At 38.5% G+C, this 16,873-nt stretch overlaps 1 protein-coding gene across 1 annotated transcript in view; it reads left to right on the forward strand.

The window, feature by feature from the left end:
• The first annotated feature begins 833 nt into the window (after positions 1-833).
• LOC115232225 overlaps positions 834-16,873 on the forward strand; it is a 28,960-nt gene continuing 12,920 nt past the window's right edge. Inside the window, exons 1-5 of the mRNA XM_029802067.2 lie at positions 834-1,017; positions 3,424-3,533; positions 4,996-5,205; positions 10,042-10,253; positions 11,910-12,067. Of these exons, the coding sequence (XP_029657927.2) occupies positions 849-1,017; positions 3,424-3,533; positions 4,996-5,205; positions 10,042-10,253; positions 11,910-12,067 (859 nt within the window). The 5' untranslated portion in view covers positions 834-848. The remainder of the gene's footprint in view (positions 1,018-3,423; positions 3,534-4,995; positions 5,206-10,041; positions 10,254-11,909; positions 12,068-16,873) is intronic.

Consider the following 16,873-nt stretch of genomic DNA (forward strand, 5'->3'; position numbering starts at 1 on the left):
AAATTCCGCCAAGGTCGACTTTGCCTTCCATCCTTTCGGAGTCGATAAATTAAGTACCAGTTACACACTGGGGTCGATGTAATCGACTTAATCCGTTTGTCTGTCCTTGTTTGTCCCCTCTGTATTTAGCCCCCTTGTGGGTAGTAAAGAAATAAATATCAGTCATTCCATTCGGCAAACGATGCGAAAACTAATCAATGGACGTGTTTCTAAGTGATTATTACAATATCTAATGAAGGCCAGTAATTTCTGGAAGGAGTTAAGTCGATTACATCGACGCCGAAAGGATGAAAGGCAATGTCGATCCCGGTGGCATTTAACCTCAGAACTTAAAGTTGGAAGAAATATCGTTAAGCTTTTTGTCCGGAGCAATAAAGATTCTGGCAACCCTTATTACAACATCGAATATTATTTGGATAAATAAACCAATACTTTTAGGACATGAATCTAACCAACCGATTCACTTGTTATTTAACTATTTATTAAGAATCGTTTATATTTTCATTTCAAATTATCAATACGCAGGTTGTGGTCAATGAAGAGAGTGGACGCGATACCAAAAGTAATTGGTTTACTTGAAAGTATCAGCACTCAGCTACTAACATGGCTGAAGAAGATCGGTGCAAGTGTGAAGGTAGAACACCTACAAGAACCAGCATTGCTTGGAACTACAAGAATTCTTCGCAGGGTTCTTGAAGAATGATCAGTAAACAAGTGTCGCCTTAGTCTGCTGGTTGTGGAAAGCTGACACTTCCCATCATGCCCAGCAAATCAAACTGAGTTTTCCTCAAACAAAACAATGACGATGATGACGGTGATGATAGTGATGCTGTTGTTATGATTACGATATGCTGCACACCAAAATGTATTTCACTTTTCTGTTGAAGGTCTGCAACAATCATGAGATGTGTAAGACTTATATCAGCGACCACGTCAACGCCACGGCCATCGATGCTGCCAAAGTAGAACAAAGAAAAGGCGAAATATTAAAAAACGTGGACGACTTACTTAAAACACGTAAGTAAACTGTTTTTCACTTCATACCACTACATTGCAGTAGCAGACTTTCATGCTATCAACAAGAATTTATATGGTTCACACACACACACACACACACACACACATCGGTGCAAGTGTGAATGTAGAACACCAACTAAAAATATATATTAAAGGCGGTGCTCAAGCATGGCCGCAGTCAAATGACTGAAACAAGTAAAAGAGTAAAAGAGTAAAAGAGTAAAAGAGTATACGAGACCAGTACCCGACAAGGCATCGAGACCCTATGTATACCGCTAGCGGAGGAATCGCTGTTATATCTGACTTTCGGGCATCAACCATTGACAAGGCTAAGGGAGGCCAGAACCACGTGATTTGGTAGTCCGAATCACGTGAGTTGGTGGCGATAGTGGATCATTATCTAGCACTAGCGATATAAACACGAGTGCTTACATGCACCACAAGTCCATATGGGAGGCTATCTCAGTGACACAACATCCGCTTTTATGCGGAGATAAATAAATATATATATATATATATAGATCAAAATAAAAAAACATGATGCGAAGGATTCAGCGGTACATATGTTTCGGGCCTTTATTAGACAGATTTATAACAATGCATAATGTATGTCTGTGGCCTTCTTCAGCCGCGCACCACAGCTTCCACAAGGACATGTGTTACATCAAAAATTCTTGGTTGGGGATGCAAATCCTCTCATTCACGTACGACATAATGCTGCTGCCGCATTATGTCGTACGTGAATGAGAGGATTTGCATCCCCAACCAAGAATTTTTGATGTAACACATGTCCTTGTGGAAGCTGTGGTGCGCGGCTGAAGAAGGCCACAGACATACATTATGCATTGTTATAAATCTGTCTAATAAAGGCCCGAAACATATGTACCGCTGAATCCTTCGCATCATGTTTTTTATTTTGATCAATTTACTCCACCACCTACACCACCAAACGGTATACACAGGTGCTTATAATTATCAAGTACTCACCCCGAATTTATATATATATATATATATATATATAATATATATATATATATATATATACACATATATATGCGTGTATATATATATATGTACACATATATATGCGTGTATATATATTGTTACTTTGGCGCTCGAAGAAAAATGTTATAAAGTAAAAGTATGGTGTTTTGGAGGTTCGCTTTTCATCGGATATAGAGGGAAAAGTCTACAGAAGAGAAGGAAGAAGGAAGAAAAGTGATAAGAACAGACAATCACCGAATAAAGCGCGTGCGTAATTCACATGTGTGATCACTATATTAACACAATGATGTGTGTGTGTGTGTGTGTGTGTGTGTGTGTGTGCGCGCGTTTGTGTGTGTGTGTGTGTGAGTGTGTGTCTCCTGTAAACCAATTTTCGTGAACAACCCAGAGCATTCAGTGATGGACTCTTCCGTCGACGAATGAGTGTTTCGCTTTTTGCCGAGCGACCTGCACAAATGAATCGTTTATAGTGATCAAATGTGTGCTGTACATTAGCTCGCTCTCTTCATGAAATCAATGTTGCCTGAATAGGTTCACGGCGTACCACGTGTCAGGTTTCGAAGTGACCGCAGAGCAACGTGAAAAGGAGTGTTTTGCTTAAGAACACAACGCATCACCTGGTCTAATAATTGAACCACGATCTTGCAAGCGTCAGTGCAACACCCTTACCACCAGGCCATGCGCTCCCGCATAAAGTACTCAGTATAAGTGCACATTAGAATGAAAAATTTTAACTGGATGATCATCGCTATTGATAGTTTCATGTTTTAGACAATCTTCGGATGATTTATAACCAGCGTCTTCCACAAAAGTAGACAAGTACATTTATAAGTTGCTAAACAGTTTTTGATCATATGTATTTATTCTGAATCATTAAAAGGAGAAAGGACTACAACTCCTTCTAAAACCTCCTTGCACAGCTGATTTCTTTCTTTTGGGTTACCAGAGATCGGTTTAATTTTGATATCGAAAAAAAAGCTATAAAATGGGCGAAAATTTATGAATGACAAAATTAGAATCAGTAATGTGACCTGGAAAGTTTTCTGCATTAATTCTTAGTTCGGAAAATAAGAGAAGGGTGAGTCACTGGAAAGAAATTATGATTGCAAAATAGAAAAATGTTGTTTGGGATATTATTGAGAAAATGTATAAAATGCAAAAAGAATAAAATGCTTAGACCAAATATTATGGAAGCAGAGTAAGATAGTTTAATGTTAGTCTACTGAATCTCATACTGAGATACATTTCCAAAAATTTAGCAGATACTTACAGAGGTGTTGGCATTTCTCTCCTTGGTGTATTGCTTAGCCTTATTAGCTCAGATATGGGAATATTAATCATATGTTAACATATACATTGACTATATCAATATATATATATATATGTATTTTTTTTTTACAGAAAACTATTTCGAAGTTTTATTATCATTGATTGGCATCCTTAGAATCGAAGACAATACCCGCAAAAAGAGATCAGCCGAGCAAGAAATAATGAGCCAGGATGTGATCAAAGTAAATTTGCCTTTGTCTTCACAATAATGATATATCCTATCAGCCCTTCATCCACTAATTTTTTTTTCATATATTTAAATTGTGAAGAAGCCTGTGACAGTAGAGTACTGAACTAAATGCATTGCAATATTAAGGTTTCGTGTAGATGATGAGAGGAATAAATCGTAAGCACGCCTGAAAAAGCACGCTTAGCGGGGCATTTCGTCCGTCTTGGCGTTCTGAGATCAAATTCCGCCAAATCTGACTTTGCCTCTCATCCTTTCAGGGTGGATAAAATAAGTACTAGTTGAGTACTGAGGTCGATGTAATTGACTGAGCCCCTACCCCGAAATTGCTGGCCTTGTGCCAAAATTTGAAACTAGCATTTAAGTTTCGTTCCTGCGTTATATTTGATATTTTCACACCGTCAGTTCGTACGAATGGACTGAGGACGAAAACAATTCTGTTGTTGATACGTTCAATATCATTCATGTTTATAGATATCCATACAATTTATACATATCTATACACACACACAGAAATAATATATATATATATATATATATATATATACCTACACACACACACATACATACATACATACATACATACGTACATACATACATACATACACACACACATACATATATATATATATATATATATATATATGTGTGTGTGTGTGTGTATATATATATATATATATATATATACATGGTGTGGTTCTAGTTTCTGGTAATCAAATTCATCTCAGGAAGTACTTTCAAAGATATACGCAGGTGATTCTGTGTGCGTGTATGTGTGTGTGTGTGTTTGACATTTACATACACCTGTAGAAATTCATCATGCGAGGGTTGATGGCATAATTGTGCAATAAAAAACCCACTATAATTACATGTCATTAGCATATGAAAGAAATAATTGATATAATTAATAAACTAAATAATTATTATATCTGGTTTTCTATGCCTGGAAGATGGATACAAACCCTCACTTCTCCCAACTCCATAGTCCTGTTTACATTTAGTCTATTGTATATCATGCTCGTTGGAACTGATCTCAAACCAACAAGACAAAAGAAATCAGTTAAGCAGTTGGCTGCAAATGCTGAAGCGATGAGGGTAGTGGTTGCTTCTCATGTCACATCCGAATCCAGGGATGAAAATAGAAACAATTCTGACAATAAAAATATATAAAAGTAAATCAATTGCTTGTCGCCAGTGTAGCCACAGCTCTACATGGCATCTGTTTGCCTGGAATTAGATACTACGGTTGAGCATCTTTCCAGTTGTCACAAATGCTGTGTCGGTGCTGAGAGACGATTCCGCAATCAGATCTATTCTCTTATACAAAGCTTGATTTTTCTATATTTAACTGCTATTGTAATGTTGCCCGAACAGGAATACAAAAAGCAAAAAAAAAACGATTTCGGAATGTATGTAACAGCTGGGTTTTTTTTTTTTGGTTTTTTTTTTTTAACTAGGCCATCAATGCTTGGGAAATGACCGTATTGAAACCGCTATCTGAAAAAGAGGCCATAATTCTTAGCTCTGCAATAGTGAAACTGGACAATGAGCAATACAACGACGATTTTCTTAAAAAATTTATTTCTAATCTAGACTCCTTGATAAAAATCTTCAAATTAAACAGTCAAAGCATGCCAGACAGTATTTTTACATCAAGCGTCGACAAAGTAAGTATAAACTGAAAATTCTTAATACCATATGAAATGTCAGTACTTTTTTTTTTTCATCTAATTTTATATTTTGCTGTTTGTTGTAGTTGGGGGGTTATTTGTGGGGATGGCGTGCTACATCAAATACATCTGGAGATCTTTTTCAACGCTGGTTTACGTTCCAGATCAGTGATTCCCAATCATATTTTGCCTATGGACCGCCGGGGGTTATATGGACGCCCGTTCAGGACAACTGTACCCGATAATAAACTTTGAAGGAATTAAGATATAATACAGCTGGCGAGGTCTTTAATTACAGATTCTCCTTTGATTTTTGGTAGAAGCAATTATATTCTTAGAAATCTCACAACGAGAGATATTCAGCAACAGTACTTTGGAGTAAAAATTGTTTGCCAACATAACATGGCAGTCCTGGTTTAGGACGAATGTTGCTGTAATTTAGCCCCAGGAGACATCGTCTCCAGCTGGCTATACGACACGATCTGTGTGCTTTTTTGAAAATATACTTTTCTGATTTAGACAAAAGGCCCAAAATGTTGGGGGAAGGGGCCAGTCGATTAGATCGACCCCAATACGCAACTGGTATTTAATTTATCGACTCCGAAAGGATAAAAGACAATTTCGACCACGGCAGAATTTGAACTCAGAAAGTAAACACAGACGAAATAGCGATTTCTTTAATACCCACAAGGGGCTAAACACAGAGGGAACAAACAAGGACAGACACACGGATTAAGTCGATTATATCGACGCCAGTGCGTAACTGGTACTTAATTTAGCGACCTCGAAAGGATGATAGGCAAAGTCGACCTCGGCGGAATTTGAACTCAGAACGTAGCGGCAGACGAAATACCTATTTCTTTATTACCCACAAGGACAAACAAGGACAGACATAGGTATTAAGTCGATTATATCGACATCAGTGCGTAACTGGTACTTAATTTATCGACCCCGAAAGGATGGAAGGCAAAGTCGACCTCGGCGGAATTTGAACTCACAACGTAACGGCAGACGAAATACCTATTTCTTTATTACCCACAAGGGGCTAAACATAGAGGTGACAAACAAGGACAGACATAGGTATTAAGTCGATTACATCGACCCCAGTGCGTAACTGGTACTTAATTTATCGACTCCGAAAGGATGAAAGCCAAAGTCGACCTCGGCGGAATTTGAACTCAGAACGTAGCGGCAGACGAAATACCGCTAAGCATTTCTCCCGACGTGCTAACGTTTCTGCCAGCTCGCCACTTTTTATATATTTCTTTACCACCCACAAGGGGCTAAACATAGAGGGGACAAAGTACCAGTTGCGTATTGGGGTCGATCTAATCGACTGACCCCTTCCCCAAAAATTTTGGGCCTTTTGTCTAAATCAGAAAAGTATATTTTCAAATAAGGACACAGATCGTGTCGTATAGCCAACTGTAGACGATGTCTCCTGGGGCTAAATTACAGCAACATTCGTTCTAAATCAGGACTACCATGTTATGTTGGCTAACAATCTTTACTCCAATTGTATTCTTGTATTCTAGGCTGCCGATAATAGATTTGTGGGAAGACAAAGAGATAGAGGCCATGGCAGCAGAATAAACAACTATGTCGATGTCAGTATGAAATTCGAAACTGAACTGTTCGTTCTGGTTGTCTGAAGCAGTTATAAACTAGTTTGAGGATTAAAAATGCAACAAGGAACCAAATGACAAATCTATGACTACTCATTAAAATGCAAAAATAAGAATCAGTTGAGAACGAGGCTCGATCTGTCCCCTCTTCTATAAATTACTGGCATTGTACCAAAATTTGAATCCAATGTTTCACAGCGACACCACAAAAGCTGCATTTCCAGGATAAGTCTATTTGACAGAGTTTATCGCTCTCCAAGCGGAACCAATAGAAACGGTTAAATCTATATATATAAAACTGTAGTTGTGTGAGTGTCTGTCCCCTTCGATTTAGATTCCTAACTACTCCCACATTTTGCGGTGCAGTTTAACCAAATTCGGGTATCTTGTAGTCGTGATTAATATCGAGCCCGTCTGGCTATTAGCGCGCGTCTACGATGAGTCTACGATTTTAAAAATAATTTAACATCATTTTTTATTCCATTTTAATGCATAATTTTTCGTGTGTTGATGGCGGCGGAGTTGGCGTCCACGCTCAAACACCTGCACCTGTGTTTGCTTCTCCCCCTTCTTCCCTCCCTCGTGAAGCTGTGGGGAAGGGAGTGTAAAGAAATCAATGTCGTAATGCGTTGTCAAGGAGACCAGCGTTCTTTTAGAACAACGACTTCATGGCTTGAAGACACCAAAACAGAAATGGCTAAGAAAGCCCGAATTGGCGTCTATAAGGGAAGTAACTCTCTAAAAATGCTTATATAGTTATTTCCCTTACAAACCCGAGCAACGCCGGGCGATACTGCTAGTCTGATATAAGAAGCTACTCGGAGTTAGATCAATTTTACAGTATTTCCTTCCGGTGTGTTTGTTTTATCGTTATATATGCAATAAGTTTGGCGCCTTCGCTATTGGTATACAATTCTGTCTTTCAAGAAGAGACGAAATCAATTATATGTAGATTCATCTGAAAAGTGTTATAATCAAGAAAGGAAACGTTATATATTGCCAATATTTAACAACGCTTGTTTGCAAAACAATCATCTTTAATATGAAATGTGATATTCTTACTGTTATATCGATTAAATGTCGAGTCTGCAATATTATTTCTTTTTATTCCGGGTAAACATACAAACCATTAGAAAGACTTGAAAGCCTGATCGATAAGCCTGATATTAAATATACCACGTACAACTTTGCTTGGTGATGCATGTTAATTTCTTTATTACATTAATTCATTTCACAGATTTCGTGATTGTCAGCTTTCGATGTACAAGGCCTTCAACGATGGACAAGGTCTTCAATTAAGACATTTATACTTTCTGTTATTTACTATTTGTATATTTATTTTCCTTTATTGCCCATATAGGCGCAGGAGTGGCTGTGTGGTAAGTAGCTTGCTAACCAACCACATGGTTCCGGGTTCAGTCTTGTGAGTGGATTTGGTCGATGGAAACTGAAAGAAGCCTGTCTTATATATGTATATATATATATATGTATGTGTGTGTGTTTGTGTGTCTGTGTTTGTTCCCCTAGCAATGCTTGACAACCGAAGCTGGTGTGTTTACGTCCCCGTCACTTAGCGGTTCGGCAAAAAGAGACCGATAGAATAAGTACTGGGCTTACAAAAAGAATAAGTCCCGGAGTCGAGTTGCTCGACTAAAGGCGGTGCTCCAGCATGGCCGCAGTCAAATGACTGAAACAAGTAAAAGAGTAAAAGAGTAAAGAGTATAAGGGGCTAAACACAGAGGGGGACAAACAAGGACAGACAAACGGATTAAGTCGATTATATCGACCCCAGTGCGAAAGTGGTATTTTATTTATCGACCCCGAAAGGATGAAAGGCAAAGTCGACCTCAGCGGAATTTGAACTCAGAACGTAACGACAGACGAAATACCATTAAGCATTTCGCCCAGCGCGCTAACGTGTCTGCCAGCTCGCCGCCTTACTATTTGTATATTATCAACAGAAAACATGCATGAGGAGATATGTTTGTCCGTTGGTTGTGATAGTAGAATCTAATCACGTCGTTATTCTTAGTTCTGGTGCTCGTTGCTTCAACCGATTGAAAGTAGTCCTTGGTGACATGGCCCTCATACGCGTCAACTCCTCACTTCCATTTTCATTTATTTAACAACCTAAGTTTTTGGCCGTCATTATTTATACCATATTGATATTTATACAAAAATTAAGGCGGCGAGCTGGCAGAACCGTTAGCACGCCGGGCGAAATGCGTAGCCGTGTTTCGTCTGCCGTTACGTTCTCAGTTCAAATTCCGCCGAGGTCGACTTTGCCTTCCATCCTTTCGGGGTCGATAAATTAAGTACCAGTTACGCACTGGGGTCGATGTAATCGACTTAATCCGTTTGTCTATCCCCTCTGTGTTTAGCCCCTTGTGGGTAATAAAGAAATAGGTATTTATAAAAAAATTAATTAGATGCCTACTAATTAAATCAAATATAGTTATGTACAGTCATATTTCACATGCTTGTGTACATTTGTTCATGGGAAGACAATATACTGCACATGTTGTCCCGAGAGAAAGAATTCTTTTTATAAATAATGTGGATGTAAACACACGACACTTATGGCTTTGTGGTGTATTTACATCCATATTGTCTCTGAGGAGAAGTTCTTCTCTCGCGACAACTTATGCAGCGTATTGTCTTTGCATGTCCGAATTAGATATGATTGTACATAACTATATCACAGAAAAACGTTCGTGAGCCGGAGAGGCCCTTTCGTTAAATTTTATTCATTGCTTAATTCTCTATAATTATTTTATCGTAATATTCTATCTTAAAACAAGCTGACAGAATCGTTAGCACACCGGACGAAATGCTTTGCGAGATTTCGTCCGTCTTTATGTTCTGAGTTCAAATTCCGCTGACTTTGCCTTTCATCCTTTCGGGTTTGATAAAATAAGAACCAGTTGAGTACTGGTGTCGATGTAATCGACTTACACCATTCCCGAAATTGCTGGCCTTGTACCAAAAAATAGAAATTGATCTTATATATGATATTTCCATCTACGATTCTTGAAAAAGATACCACCCTAACAGTGACCCAGTCAATAACACCGACAATTACGCCAGAAAGATGCAAAATGTAAATAAATAATTAAACATAACATTAATTACAGCAGCGATCTCCATTATTATAATGAATATATCCGTTTCTTTAATGCTACAATAATCCCATCTTATAATTTTGCAGGCCTTACAAGCAGCAAGCCGAAACTTCAGTTCAGAAATATCGCAGAATCTTCTTAACGGTATTCTTGCATTTGCTGGTTCTTATACAAGTCAGAAGAATATCAAATCCGCAAACCTCAACTTGTTTACGACGAAATCTATGTTGAATCAGCCGTTGACCAGGACACTGACAGAAAAAGTCACTTTCACTCCCGGAGAAACATTAGAGGAAAGGTTAACACACTATATACCGTAATTTAGTAGTGTTGTTGTTGTTGTTGTTGTTGTTGTTGTTGTTGTCGTCGTCGTCGTCGTCGTCGTAGTAGTAGTAGTAGTAGTAGTAGTAGTAGTAGTAGTAGTAGACGATATCCTCACATCAATCCAGATTCAGCAAGTCTAGCATCAAAAGCGTTCCAGCCATGACCATTGCTAGGTCTGCTTCTTCTGGCGCAATGTTGCTGAATAACCTACTCAATGAATATTATTATAGCGATTATGGTTTGTGCAGAGTCAGTCCTGCTCTTTCGTCCTTGAAACTTATATTAGTCCGGTACAGTAAGTACCACAAGCTCAGTAGATGTCAGGGGGCAGGATAGTAGAGTTACTTTATCTTAGACTAGCAGTATCGCCCGGCGTTACTTGGGTTTGTAAGGGAAATAACTATATAAGCATTTTTAGAGAGTTATAGCCAAAAAGTAGCAAAAAATGCATTAAAAATGGGAAAAAAATGATGGTAAATTTTTTTTTTTAATCGTTGACTCATCGTAGACATTTTTAGAGAGTTACTTCCCTTATATAATAGCGAAAAAAATGCATTAAAATGGAAAAAATTATGGTAATTTTTTTTTTAAATCGTAGACTCATCGTAGACGCGCGCTAATACCCACAAGGGCTCGATATGAATCACGACTATAAGATACCCGGTTTGGGTTAAACTGCACCGCAAAATGTGGGAGTAGTTAGGAATCTAAATCGTAGGAGACAGACACACAACCTCTCTTTTATGTATAAAGATAAACTGTTAAAGAGCAGACGGACCTCATCTACCCTGGGGCCATTGGAGGTACCTGTCAGGGATCTTCTTCGGGAAGCAATTCCGTGACATACTACTTGATCCATAACTGGGGCCCTGATAAGCGCCACAATTCTGGTTAAGAGCAGACCTGGAAACAATGATAGTCAACAGGTGATTCCACATTCCTCAAAATCCCGGAATTGCCAAACCAGGGCCCTACTACTGGAAGCACTTTGCCAAAGACGTTAATCATAACAAACCCGTTCGAAACAACAATGGCCAGCTGGGATCTTTTCGGTTTGAACGGCAGTTTTTTCTAGCGGTGTCAAATGAAAATGTCACCCATAATTATGACCCTAGTATCGATCTATTACATTTCAATATGTTTTAGGGTTAGGGTTAGAGTTAGAGTTAGTTAGGGTTAGGGTTAGGGCTAGGGGTGGGGGAAGAGTATCTTTTTTTCTTCACAAATGTAAATAAACCCAATCTGTTTCTTAAACGAGAGGATATTCATACGGCACAGAATGTTTTTTTACCTTAATAGACGTCAGTGATTGGTTGAAATTGCAGAAATTGAAGAAAAAAAAGAACAAATATCTTACAAACTATAGAATGTTCTCCATAAAGCCAAGAGAAAAAGATGTTTTATAAACACATTCTACCAGTATTCGAAGTTTAAAACTTTTTAATTACCTAGAAATTATGTTAAAAACTGCCGTTCAAACCGAAAAGATCCCAGCAATGTAACTACAATAAATGTATTCACCCTGGAAATAGTAATACTGTCTCAGCTCTTATTCTTGTACTAAGTACACTTTTTCAAGTTTATTGAAACCTGTGTTAATATTCAATTTTTTATTTTATGCTCTTTCCAGGTATGTCAACTGGGAGTGTAGTAAAACCGAGAAATGTCAAGGAGCTGTAGCACAAATATTGCAGATCGCCAACGGAGCCAGTGTGTTTCCTCTGAATGACACCAAAACCGATGTAGTTTCTGACGTGATTGATTTCTCACTCTATAATCCCAGTTCAGGTAAAACATACTAGATATTACACATCACTATCAAATGTGTTACACCATAGAAAGAGGTCTCCAAATTTGCTGCGGGTTGGCATCCGAGCAAAGCTCCCTACACTCTTACTCTCTTTACTATTCTACTGGTTTCAGTCATTTGATTGCGGCCATGCTGGAGCACCGCCTTTTAGTCGAGCAAATCGACCCCGGAACTTATTCTTTGTAAGCCCAGTACTTATTCTATCGGTCTCTTTTGCCGAACCGCTAAGTGACGGGGACGTAAACACACCAGCATCGGTTGTCAAGCAATGCTAGGGGGACAAACACAGACACACAAACACACACACACACATGCATATATATATATATATATACATATATACGACAGGCTTCTTTCAGTTTCCGTCTACCAAATCCACTCACAAGGCATTGGTCAGCCCAGGGCTATAGCAGAAGACACTCGCCCAAGATGCCACGCAGTGGGACTGAACCCGGAACCATGTGGTTGGTTAGCAAGCTACTTACCACACAGCCACTCCTGCGCCTATGGCGAATGTTAAAGAACATCTAATGCCCTAGATTAGGCGAGATAACTCACCTCGTAACTGCTATCCGACAGCAAATTTGGACGATAAACAAAACACATAGACTATGTCTGTACGATTGATAATATTGTGTGTGTGTATATATATATATATATATATATATATATATTATATATATATATATCTATCTATATATTATATATATATATATTTGTAAAAAATGAAGTTCGAAAATGCTGCTGTATTATACAATTTTTAATTTTTATATATACATTATAACATGTTTCAGTTCCTGAAATGAACCTTATCAAAAAAAGTTATATATAAAAAGAGACAGCTCATGCCGTCAAACACAAGAAATTCATTTATAATACACAACGGAGTCAGACATCTTAGAGTTCATGTATAGTTGATATATAGTTCATGTATAGTTGATATATGTTCATGTATAGTTGATATATAGTTTGAAGTATATGTTCAAAGTGTTCGATGCAGTGGCCCACGGTGGCGATACGTATTCAATACAAAAAACAGATCAAAGTGGTGGAAAGCGGTCAATACAGAAGATTGATGTTTCCGAAAGAGCGAGGAATTCATTTTTACCTTAAGCAATTGTGATGACCCATGGTGGAAGTTCGCTGGGTGGTTCTAGTGAGTTTTTGTGAAATGCTCGGTTTTATAATGCCTGTTAGGTGGTCAATCTAGCGTAGCGTGACGTCATCAATGTTTTGACCAATCGTTTCGTTAGGTGGCTTTAACCAAGTGGAACGGGACGTCATCATTATTTTGACCAATCGCTGCATTATAACTCCCTCTTGTTTGTTTCCTGTCTTGACCAGTCGCTTCGTTAGTCAAGCATAGCGGGACGTCATCCAGATTCTGCCCAATCACGACTTATAGCTACATTAGATCTGCCCCCTGTCTGTACTTGTTAGGTGACTATTCAAGCAGAAAAGGACGTCATCAATATTCTGACTAATGACTGTCCCCTGTTTGTATCCTGTCCATTCTAGCAGAGCTAGACGTCATCAACTTGTTGACCAATCAGAATCGGGTCTGACCCTTAGCTGTATCGTATGTATCAGGGTCAGATTTGCACGAAAGAATTTTTTTCCTTTTTTACTAAGGCATATTTCCGTCAGAGTGAGTGTCTGTTTGAAGTAGCGGCCGTGGTGAAATTTGGTTCTCCTTTTCGGAGGACTTATCTTTTGTTTTAGTATTCCTGGCCCAGGGTGTTTAAACTTGGTCTAAATTTTTTTATGAAATATAGTTCTTTATTTTGGCGTTGTGTGAAGGTTGCGTTGTCACTGAATTTATAGAGCGGGTTAGTTGTAAATTTCGGATTTACATTTCCAGCACATCTATCTATGTGTCCGCTGACCGGTATTTTGCGGTAATCAGGGTTTCTAATTTGTGATTTATGCACCGCCATCCTGTTACGTAAGCTATTTTTTGTATGGCCTATATACTGCCTATTGCAGCCTGCGCATGTTATGACGTAAATTAAGTTTTCTGATGCGCAGGTGAAGTTTGTTCTAATGGTGAACTGGTGGCCTTGTTCCAGTATAAATTCTGATCTTCTTTCAAGATGACACAGATTCCGCAGTTGGGCCTTCCACATTTTCTAACTGCTGGTTTTGTGGTTGATGTTGAGTGCAGTGTAGCTTGGGTTAAAATCCTTTTCAAGGATTTTGGTTGCCGTTTACTTTTAATGATGGTGTGTGTTTCGAGGATCCGGTTCATCTTTGGGTCTCCCTTTAGTAGGGCTGTGCTTTGTAGTATGGTGTTGAAGGCCTCATTGTTGAGTGGGTTGTGTGTAGAGATGTAGGGAAGGGTTTTTAATTGTTCTTTCTTTTTTGGTTTTGTTTGTCTCAGGTCTTCTATACTTAATTTAAGTACCCGTTGGATTGCACTGTCTATTAGGGGCTGTGGATAGTTTCTATTTGTGAGTGTGGTTCTAAGTTCCTGGAGACGTGTGTGTCGGGTGTTTGTGTCTGATATTATGGTGCAAATCCTTCTAGCTAAACAAAAAGGGACATTCATTCTAGTGTGTCGTGGGTGGCATGAATCAAAGGGTAGGTACTGTTTAGAGTCTGTCGGTTTATAGTAGATATCTGTCTCTATTTTGTTGCCGGTTTTCTTAATGAGGATGTCTAAAAATGGTAATTCTTTTTCGTTGTGGTCCATCGTGAATTGTATATTGTCATTTATTCCATTTAATAGAATTTTAAATTCCTCAAGTTTCTCTATGCCTTTGTCCCAGATGATGAAACAGTCATCGAGGTATCTTTTCCAGTTGTTATGGATATAGGTGGCGAAGGTGTTTCCATATTTCTCGAGTGTCATCCGGTATAGTATTTTCTCGAGGTATCCCATCACTAGGTTGGCAAAAGATGGTGCAGTACGCGTGCCCATCGCTGTTCCCGATCTTTGCCTGTAGAAATCATTGTCAAAAATAAAATAATTGTTCTCTAAAATGAATCTAAGTCCTTCTATTATAAGGTCTTTGTTTATGCGAGTTGGGAGTTCAAAGGGGTAGTTATTCAGCCAGAAGGTGATTGCTTCTATTCCTAGGTGTGAGGGATGTTAGAATAAAGATTAACTACGTCGAATGATACTAGAAGGGTTTTCTCATTGACTGTTTTAGGGAGGTGGTTGAGCATATCTATATCGTCTCTTACGTAGCTTTTGATGTGTTTTAGGAAAGGTTTAAGAAGTGTGTCTAAGAAATTGCTGAGGCGGTGAGTTTCACATGCTGGCCCTGCTATTATCGGTCTTAGTTTAAGATCATTTGGTGAAGGGATTTTGATGAGTGTGTCGGTGGATGTTTTGCACGTTTCTCTAATGGTTTGGCTTTTGTGTACCTTAGGGATACCATAGAACAAACTCGATTTGCATTTGAAGTTAGTGATGTATTCATACTCCTTGTTCGTGAGTCCTTCTTGGTATGTGTTGATTAATGTCCTAAGGTTATGCATTATTTTTTGCTGGTTATACTGTTGGGCCCTTTCATAATACGTTTCATCTCTTAATAGGGATAGCACTAAATTTTTATAATTGTTTGTATTCATTATTACTATCGCGTTGCCCTTATCTGCCTCCTTAATTGTTATTGTTTTGTCTTCTCTTAGTTTGATGAGGTCGTTCCATTCTCTTTTGTTGAAGTTAGGGCTGTGTTTTTGTTTCTTGATGAATTGAAACGGGAAATTAGTTATGTAGTCACAATAGCGGTCTAAGGCTTTATTCTTACCTTTGGTGGGGGTGTAATTGCTCTTGTTTCTAGCTATTGAGTCCTCCTCTATTTGTTTGTCTTGAAATGCCTCGGTGAGTCTTAGTTTTCTGCAAAATTCCGAAATATCATCTTTCATTTCATAATAATTAGAACGTTGTGGGGTGGGTGTAAATTTAAGTCCTTTGGAGAGTATGCTTATTTCGTTAGGTGTAAGTTCTTTGTTTGAGAGATTGATTATCTTAATTACCTGAGGTTTCTTTTGTTTGTCCTTTGCCATCGTGTGTCCCTGTTCCTGTGTGTGGGGTCTAAAAAATGGTTGGTGTAGTTATGTTCAAAGCTATTATTTATCTGTCTCATGTTGTTATAATTGTCAGAGTGAGTTTGTGGTGCTCTGTTCTGGAGTCTGTTGTTGAACCTAGTGTTACGTCTTAGTTCCTCAGGTGTATTGTGTTGGTAGTTGTTTCCTCCGTAGTGCATTTGTTGTTTGTTATGGTTGTATGGTTGGTTCCTGGGGTGGATGTTGGTAGTAGCGTTTTGGTTTGGTTATGTGGGTTGTATTTTATAGTATTGTATGTTGTGGCTCTTAGGTTCGTGGAATGGTGTGGTGGGACCCTATAAGTGTTTTGGGGTTGGTGTAGGTAGTGTGGGGTGCGTTTTAAATGCATTTTTCTGGTGTAGAGTGTGTTTGGATTTCTTGGTGGTTGTTCTGCTCTGTTGGTATGTCTATTTTCGAACTGGTGTGGTGGGCCTCTGTAGGTGTTTTGGGGTTGGTGTAGGTAGTGTGGGGTGTGTTTTAGGTGTACTTTTCTGGTGTAGAGTGTGGTAGGATTTCTTGGTGGTTGTTCCGTTCTATTGGTATTTGGTTTTGATTTGCTTAATTTTATGAAGGGGTTGTTGGATATGTGTTCATTTTTGAAGTTGGTTTCATAATCTAGAAACCAGATGGCGCTCTTTTCCCATCGTTGGAGGGACTTAAGTTCCTCTTTTTCACATTCTTCATTCCATAGTGCTGTTAATGTTTCAGTATTGTTGTCGTCTATTAGTTTG

Source organism: Octopus sinensis, unplaced genomic scaffold (genome assembly GCF_006345805.1).
Source record: "Octopus sinensis unplaced genomic scaffold, ASM634580v1 Contig20066, whole genome shotgun sequence".
NCBI classification, from domain to species: domain Eukaryota; kingdom Metazoa; phylum Mollusca; class Cephalopoda; order Octopoda; family Octopodidae; genus Octopus; species Octopus sinensis.